The 9,060-nt window shown below is 42.1% G+C and overlaps 1 protein-coding gene across 6 annotated transcripts in view; it reads right to left on the bottom strand.

Moving 5' to 3' along the window:
* Positions 1–5,472: 5,472 nt before the first annotated feature.
* The window catches only part of SHROOM3 (shroom family member 3), a 198,769-nt gene continuing 195,181 nt past the window's right edge, over positions 5,473–9,060 (bottom strand). For all 6 annotated transcript variants that reach the window (XM_017958757.3, XM_009206907.4, XM_031664524.1 and 3 more), the window contains one exon: positions 5,473–6,456. In XM_017958757.3, coding sequence (XP_017814246.2) covers positions 6,088–6,456 — 369 coding nt within the window. In that variant the 3' untranslated portion in view covers positions 5,473–6,087. The remainder of the gene's footprint in view (positions 6,457–9,060) is intronic.

Raw genomic sequence — 9,060 nt, 5'->3', positions numbered from 1 at the left:
TTAATTTTTCTTTCAAATTAAAAACAAAACAAAACACACCTGGGCATGGTGGCTCACGCCTGTAATCCCAGCACTTTGGGAGGTTGAGGCAGGAGGACTGCTTCAGTTCAGGAGTTTGAGACCAGCCTGGGAAACATAGGGAGACCCCATCTCTGCCAAAAATATTTTAAATTAGCCAGGTGTGGTGGCTCATGCCTGTGGTCCCAGCTACTTGAGAGGCTGAAGCAGGAGGATCACTTAAGCCCGGGAGTTCAAGGCTGTGGTGAGCTATGCTTGCACCACTGAACTTCATGTATAAATATGAATCATTTTGGGAATAAATGAGCAGGAAAATATGACAGTTGCAGATGTTGGAATAGAGAAAAACATACGTGGAGACACACCAAGAGAGACATGGACACATACAGAGGTATACAGAGACAGAGCTAAGCAGAGAGAGACCTCAACAGAAACAAACCTTAGACATGCTCTTAAATTGGCCTGAATCTAAATCTGTTTCTTTAGATACTTGGAGTAATATAGGTGTATGGAGCACATTTAAAGAAAACATAAATGAGAAACTGCTTTCCATGTGACACCTCCTTCAAGAGATATGTTGTCCATTTTATAAGCACTGTTTATTATCTGAGGAATGGTTCTTACAGAATCAGCAACTATAAAATTATATGTGATATCAGAAGATAATGCCAGGGTATATATGTAGAACAATATGTCTGTGACAGCTATCAATTTATTGGCTCTCAGCTCTGGATTAACCCTTCAATCAAGTGTCTGTGGTGATGGGCAGGGTCCTTTTAAGCATCTCTCCTTTACAGTCAGCACGATGTTAAGCTTTTTCCATAGGGGGCGCTGTTGGGGTCGCTGGTGGCTGCTGCCTGATGGGTCAGTGGTATGGGTGTGAGGACATCTGATGGAGTTCTGCTCCAACCACTGCCTACAATTAATTGGTGGTGCCTTGGGACCTTGCAGCCTCATTCTGGCCATAACCTTCTCCTGGGCCTGTGGATTACAAACTTGAGCCCTGAAAGATTCCTGCAGGATCAGTGCCCGGAAAGCCTTCCGCCGACATTGGGTCCTCACTCTCTGCAGATACTGTGCGGATCACCTGTGACCTGGAGGGTTCCCACTGATGAGTCACACCTGCTGCAGGCCCTCACTCTCTGTGCACAGCCAGGCCGTTGATTGCTGGTGGACTGACCCTGCCTGCACTCTGGAGAGTTGTTTCCTATGTGCTCAGGGACTGCAGAGCAGTTCCAGCCTGGGCAAACCAGCTAACTTCCCTGCTATGTGGGTCGAGTTCAGTTCTCCAAGGAGGTCTGAACCTCAGGGTTGGGACTTTTTCCCAGCTTGTCTTTCCTTGAGTACTCTTCCTTAACTCTAGGATACCAGACAGAATTTCCTTATGTCCTATCGTCACTCGTTTATCAGAATAACTCTTTATATAAATTATATTTCCCCCGTTCAACCTACTGTAAAGCAATAGCAATGCTGATGTCTTAGCAAGAAATACAGCTGCCTTTCCACTTAGAGAATAATTTATAGAATGAAGTAGGAATCAATGAGCCAGTTTTTTCATTCACAACTTTTTTCTTGCCTAATTTTGATTTTAGAGTTTCAAAATTGGGTGACAGCTGCTTTCATTTCTCAAAGGAAATGAACACAGTCTTGTTTCATTAGCTAGATTGTCAAATCCACACCAGGAGAGGTTCTAATTCATATGAAGGATAAAATTTGTGATGAAGCAACAGGAATCTGATTCCCACTGAATCAGTAAAGTTCCCACTGAAAAGGCCAGTTGATTAATTTCAGTCAGGGCAGAACTTAAAATTACTGGCAACGTGTGATAAAACTGATTCCTTTTGAGGAAAAATAATTAGTGCAATTAAATCGGAATAAGTGCATAACTTGTTTAAAACAGATCTAGGGAAGAGTGAACAGGGGACAAAATCTGTATCACAACCTTGGCGATTACATAAAAGTAGTGGAGACAGTATAAACTTATAATTATATAGCTAATAGAATAAATATGACAGGACTTTCAACTTCTAAGGTTATTTTTATTTTTAAATTAACTTCAATTTCTCAGTTTTTTATTTAAATTTAAAAAATTATTCAGATTATTAAATTCATGTTAGTCTTATTGTGATCATAACAGTAGGAACTGTACAGATGATTGGCAGTGGCTCTCAAATGTTAAAATACATCAGAATAACATGGGAAACTTGCCGAAATGCAGATTCCAGCAGACTTGGTTATGTCATAGCAATTGGAATTTTTAACAAGCATTCCAAGGATTCTGATGCAGATCGTATCCTGACCACACTTTGAGAAACCAAGATTTAGTTTCTGAATGAGCTCCCCATTAAGAAATGTGAAGTTTTATTTAGAAATTAATAAGACAACCCTTTCTGATATTAAAATGGTCTTTATCATTTTATCCTATGCATCCCAAAGAGTTAAGGCAGCAGGAAATACTTTATTCCAATTATTCCTGTGTAGAAGAGCCCATTCACATTCACCTGACCACTTTTTATACCTTGTTAGGAAATGAAGTTATTTCTGGCTGTAGTTCTTCCTTTTTCTAATAGTAAGGTGAATAAAACTCATGTTGTTCCAAAAGGAAAATAATAACTCCAACCTAACGATGAAGCCAGCACTACCATGGACAATTAAACTGAAGACAAGTAAATTTGGAACCATGTAAGAATAAAAAGCCAACATTTCCCTGGGTATCCAGAGACCCAGTATCTTAATAAGAGATGCCTGAATAACATACGAGTTTAAAGGCAGAGCTTAAAGCATATATTTACCATTTAAACTCATGAATTATTTTAGGTGAGATATTAACAGTGGAGGAATAGGAAAACTGGGATGTCCCAGGCTGTTTCTCCTTTATAGCTCCCTCAAAGGACCTCAGTTAAGCCCACACTCCTCACTTTAAAAGACAGCCACTGATTCTTAGGGGTGGATCCACACTTGTTAATCTTCTAGTCTGGAAACCAGCTGTGCAAAACAAACCCTAAAATGTTCCCCTACAGCAAAGGAAAAGATGTTTGGTTTCGACACCGTCTCGTCTCGTAGAGAAACTCACTGTGGATCCTCCCTTCATTCTTTGGGGTTAAGTGGCCACCGCAAGAAACAAAACAGCATGAGAAATGGCTGAGTCAGCCAACATGTAGTGACATGCCCAGGAACTTCTCAAGTGGCCCAGGAAGTGGAGGCCTCCTGATTTTCTCGCAGGACATTGTCCTTTCCTGGAACCTTGCAGGTGGCTAGAGTATCTGCATTTGGAGTATTGCAAGATTATCTCACCTGACTTCTGACCAGAAGTATATCTCCAAAATGATCACATCCACAGAGACAATTATTGACTGTGAACAAACATTCTCAGCGACATCACACGTGTTCTGAAACCCTGACCACCAACATGCTCCTGACTGTTTTCATGGTCTTGGCAAAGGATACTGTTGGGAGAAAGAAGGATGGTTTCTACTGTAAATGACATTTTAAAAATAGTGGGAGAAGAATGCAAAATGGGAAAGGGATAAATACATAGATTTCTAGCTAAACGCATTTAAAATGAAACTTTGAAATTTGGGTTAGTGATTTCTTTAAAGCACAGAGGTCAAGTCCTACTACAATAAATATCACATTCACCTGAAAATTGTATTTCAAAGTCTCACTTGGTACCTTACCCATTTCACATAACAGAACAATGTTTCCATGTAATGAAAGAATGGATACAATCCTAGGAATGTCACAAGCTTTCTGATGTTTGTGGCATGCCAAGCAGCATTGCCTGTTACTGTGCTGTGGGAGTCAATTACTTTTATGTCTATACATTAGAAAAGTGGCGGGTGCAGTGGCTCATGCCTGTAATCCCAGCACTTCTGGGGTCAAAGTGGTAGGATCCCTTGAGCCCAGGAGTTTGAAACCAGCCTGGGCAACATAGCGAGACCCCCGTCTCTACAAAAAAATAAAAAAATTAGCAAGGCATAGTGGTGCACACCTGTGGTCCCAGCTACTCGGAAGGCTGAGATGGGAGGATGGCTTGAGCCTCAGAAGCTGAGACTGCAATGAGCTGTGATCACACCACTGCACTCCAGCCTCGGCAACACAGTAAGACCCTTTCTCAAGAAAATAAATAAAAGTTATTGAGAAAGACTGAATATGTAAAATGTTCCCCAGTCAAATTGTGAAAAATGGTAATCTTGAAGAGTGTTGGGAACTGGGAGCCCCCTGGATTCCTCTGAGGAATTTCACTAAGAATAGCTGTAGGTGTTTGCTGGCTGGCTTCCACCTGGCTTGGCTTGTGAGGGCTCATTCAGTATCAGCAAGACACACAGGTAGTTACTGATGGAGTTAATTTCAGGCCCATGTTGGCCTAAGACTGATGACCATGCAGTGTGGCTATTGAATGCTGTCACTGGTTCTACTGCTTCCCTGGGAGACAGGACCTCTGAATGAAAACACCCCTGGGAAACCAAGGTGCTGTCTTATTTGTATCAATGGAGTCACACAGTATATAAGCTCCAAAGAACAAAGCCATAGCTTTGGTTGACTATGCAAAGGAAACTTCTGGGTGGCCAGTTGTTTATAAGTTAATCAAAACACATCTCTACTGGAGACCCAAACTATAATTTTGATATTCTTACCTAGGAGATAAAACTTCATTAAGTAATTAAAATGTACTAAGGGGAGAAGGGACATTTGGTTCCCTTGTCATTTTTTTTTACTGCAAAATTTTACTCCCCCAATTTTCTAACACTGGCTACTATGAAACTCGTAAGCCCAAATCAACAAAGGTGGCCACCAGCCACAGATCAAACGTGAAATAACAAATCTACCTACAGCACAGCCTAGGATGTACCATCTGCTCAAAGTATTAGGCTACTGCTATCTCCAGTAGCTGTAAACATAGCCTGGCTGCCAGCCCATAACTCCTCAGCCTTCCACTTCGTTTCTATAGGCTTACAACTGGAGTTACAGAGTAATCTCTGAAATGTTATTATTGAAACACCATAAAGCAAAATCAGTCTTCAGAGGTTAAGGAGGGAGTTCTTAATCAAAGTGTGGTTGACAGTGACATTTTAGAAAACTTTTTTTTTTAAAGCATCATTAAAACAGTCTCAATAAACAGGCTGTGTTTAGCCCAAATCTTGTTCAGGAGAACAGCATGGGTTTTGAATTTTGTTGGATTCTGGATGTCCTCCTCCTATGATACAGGTCTGAGAGTTGTCTTTCTTAATAAAATTTAGCTTTGTTTCCCCACCAGTGATAATGACATGAAGCACTAGGAAATGATGCAATAACCGCAGTGCATGAGGCCTTCCTCCTGGGGAAGGTGTGATACAGGAAAAGAACAGGGGAACAGGACTCCCCCATACTCGGTCCAGTGGAAGTGCAGAATGCCTGCTTGTGTTTGTAAAAATAAGACAGGAATGTTAAGAAAAAGTCTTCACGCTCAACGTGACTATCTTTGGAATTCATTTCATTAAGGTTTTCACAAAATACAAAGCTCAAACGTAATCGTCTACGTCCACCACAAAACAGAATCAAGTAAGTGGTTAGCACAACAAACATAATGATCTTTTCCATTTTAAAAAATATAAATAACAATGTTCAAGGTTTTACAGTTTTCTTAGTGTGTGTCTTTTTAAGGCTTTATGTTGCAGACCCTTCATTAATGGTACTTGTACCCTGCCATCAGGATACACTGCCCACCAGCAAGGAAGGCCACTGTGGATACATTCCTGAGGGGGACACACACTGATCCATGTTGCCTCAGCCTGTTAAAAACTAAATGATCAAACACCCTCCAATCAGTTCTCAGTTTCATTAACTTTCTTTCTACTACAAAGTAATAATAGAAAGGGGTACGTGTCCAGCAGCATTCGAGCTCTCAGAAGATCAATCAGGAAGGGCAAGAAGGAAAAAGGCTTCCTCCTGGAGAGAATTTTTTTCCTTTCATCCAGAACAAACACCAGTAACCCAGATAGTTCAAACAGTGGTTTGTACTGAAACATTTTTCAGATTAAATAGTGTTGAGAGAAACAGTGATCTTTTGGTTGGGTATTTTAGAAGAGGTTAAAGTGGAGAGGTTAATGTTGGGAAAACACCACTGAAAGTACAGCCCCCAGCAGGAGTGGGCTCACTCGTGAGGTTTGGGGGCAGAGCCAGGGCCCCAGCCTTGGGAATGAAATCTGAGGGCAGGCTCTCCAGCAGACACTTGACTTGCTCCTGACCCAGCTTGATCTTGTCGTCCAGTTTCCGCTGCTCGATGAGGAGCGTGGACTTCATTTTCACGAAGTGCTGGTAGTCCTGGAGCTGCTCCTCTGAAAGGTAATTGGCCAGGATGCCCAGCACTATCCGCTCCCTGCGATCCAGGTTCTCCTTCAGCTCCCGGGCGTCCTCATGCTGACCAGCCAGGATCTTCCTTTTCTCGTAGAGAGAGCTCTGCCAGGGAAAATCGGACAGATCAATGAGGGCCAGGGAAAAGGAGAAAAGAGCCAGACTCCCTGCAAGGACACCTCTGACAGAAATGGGAAATATCTAAGCTCTAATCCTATTGTCACTCCTAAGTAAGGAGGCTAACTTTTTGAAAATCAGCTTATTATCCTTATATTACATATTACAGCATTCTCTAGTTTATAACATCATAGGGTAGCTTCAGTTTGAGAGGTGTTACATTAAATTGGGGATAAAATTGCTTTCGGATTCTTGACTTTAAAACCAATAATCAGCTGGGCATGGTGGTTCACGCCTGAAATTACAGCACTTTGGGAGGCTGGGACGGGTGAATCACTTGAGGCCAGGAGTTCAAAACCAGCCTGGCCAACAAGGTGAAACCCCGTCTCTACTAAAAATACAAAAATCAGCCAGGCATGGTGGTGCATGCCTGTAGTACCAGCTACTTGAGAGGCTGAGGCATGAGAATTGCTTGAACCCAGGAGGCGGAGGTTGCAGTGAGCCGAGATTACGCCACTGCACTCCAGCCTGGGTGACAGAGTGAGACTCTGTCTCAAAAAAAACCAAAAAAAACCCAAAAAAATCACGGTACCTTGAGTATATACACTAATATGGTGGTTCTCAAGGTGTGGTTGCTGGACCAGCAGCAGTGGCATCACCTGGGAAATTGTTAGAAATGCAAGGATTCAGGCCCTCTTCCACCTCCTGAATAAAAAACTCTGGAGGTGAGGCCCAGTAACCTGTTTTAACAAGGCTTCCAGATGATTCTTTTGGGGCTAAAGTTTGAGAACCTCTCCCTAATTCATAATAACAATGAGATCATCATATTTCCCATCTCTAAAGAAGTCAGTTTCTATTTTTATAGTTCTCTTTTGCAGGCCTCTGAATCTAAAATGAGAGAAATTCTGTTGAACAATGATGGCAATGTCATACTCTAAGAGTTTCTTATGCTTCTCTGTGATATTGTAGCATACGTTATATTTAATGTGGTTCTCTGTCCAACATGCTGACACATAATATCATTTTTAAATTCAAAAAAATTTATATTTAACCATTCAGACATTTTAGGCAAAGTAATTGAGGAGACAAACCCACAGCCAACATTACACTGAACAAGGAAAAGTTGAAAGCATTCCCCCTGAGAACTGGAACAAGACAAGGATGCTCACTTTCACCACTGCTATTCAACATTGTACTAAAAGTTCTAGCCAGAGCAGTCAGGCAAGAGAAAGAAATGGCATCCAAATTGGTAAAGAGGAAGTCAAACTGTTGCTGTTTGCCAATGATAGGATCCTATACCTAGAAAACCCTAAAGACCATCCAAAAAGCTCCTACATCTAATAAATGAATTCAGTAAAGTCTCAGGATACAAAATCAACATACACAAATAAGTAGCACTGCTATATACCAACAGCGACCAAGCTGAGAATAAAATCAAGTGAGCAAACTTACTTGTATTTAAGAATGGAGGCGTGCATGTAAGTGTTGAATTTAATTCAGTTCTAGAACAATTTATCTTGCCCTAACTAGAAACTTCTCTAGTCTTTCTTATCTCAGATATCTAGAGCATTCATCCAGGTGGCCCAATAGGAAACTTGGAGTTATTTTCTGCTCTACCCTTCCCCTCATCTAACATGCCCCTTGCTAATCCAAATTCATTCTCTAATTTATTCCCTCTTCTCTATCCCCGGGACAATTGTCTACATCAATAGCATAAAACCTCCTTGTCTAGACTATTACAATGAGCCTCCCAACTGTTATTTTAACATCAATCTTGCCCCTCCCCAGGCTGACTAAGTCACAAAGTTAGTTCATGACTCTTCCCGACCTACAGGCTGAAGTCTAAAGTCTAGGGTATGACTGCAGTAAGGTCTTTGTGATGATTTTCTGTGCTGGATATTGTGTCTGCCTCTCCAGGTCCACTCTCCTCTGCCCTGTGCTGAGGGAATCTGAACTCTAGGGGTTGCATCCACTGGGCTCCCTTGCTGTCTGGATTTGACCACGGGGAGTGATGGAAAAGACTGGAGAGTGCAAAAAGAAATTGTGGCATGTATCCCTGGCTGCCTCTGTGCCAGGCTTCGAGTTAGTGGCAGTTGCATTCTTTCACCAGGGCCTCAGTGCTGTAGGGCAGCTACAGCTATGGTTCTGATCAGGGCTCCCTTCCCCTTGCTCCTTCAGAAAGAGGCCGATAATGGCTTTGCTGCTGATGCTAGCTCTGGGTGAGAGACAAGGGGAGGAGCCCTCATTACCCTTTCCTGGTTTCCCCCTTAATCCTTCCCATACCTTCTTTGAACTTGCTTCTTTATCCCTTTTGATGGGGCCATGTACTTTCTGTCAGTTTCTAATATTCCTATAGCTCACTTTTTTTTTTTTTTTTTTCCGGAGACCGTCTTGCTCTGTCATCCAGGCTGGAGTGCAGTGGTGTGATTTTGGCTCACTGCAACCTCCACTTCCCAGGTTCAAGCAATTCTCCTGCCTCAGCCTCCTAAGTAGCTGGGATTACAGGCACGCGCTACCACACCCGGCTAATTTTTGTATTTTTAGTACAGACGGGGTTTTGCCATGTTGGCCAGGCTGGTCTCAAACTCCTGA

The sequence above is a fragment of the Papio anubis genome, chromosome 3, assembly GCF_008728515.1.
Source record: "Papio anubis isolate 15944 chromosome 3, Panubis1.0, whole genome shotgun sequence".
Taxonomy (NCBI): domain Eukaryota; kingdom Metazoa; phylum Chordata; class Mammalia; order Primates; family Cercopithecidae; genus Papio; species Papio anubis.
Note: the sequence above shows the minus strand (reverse complement) of the source record. Positions and strands in the feature narration are given on the sequence as shown.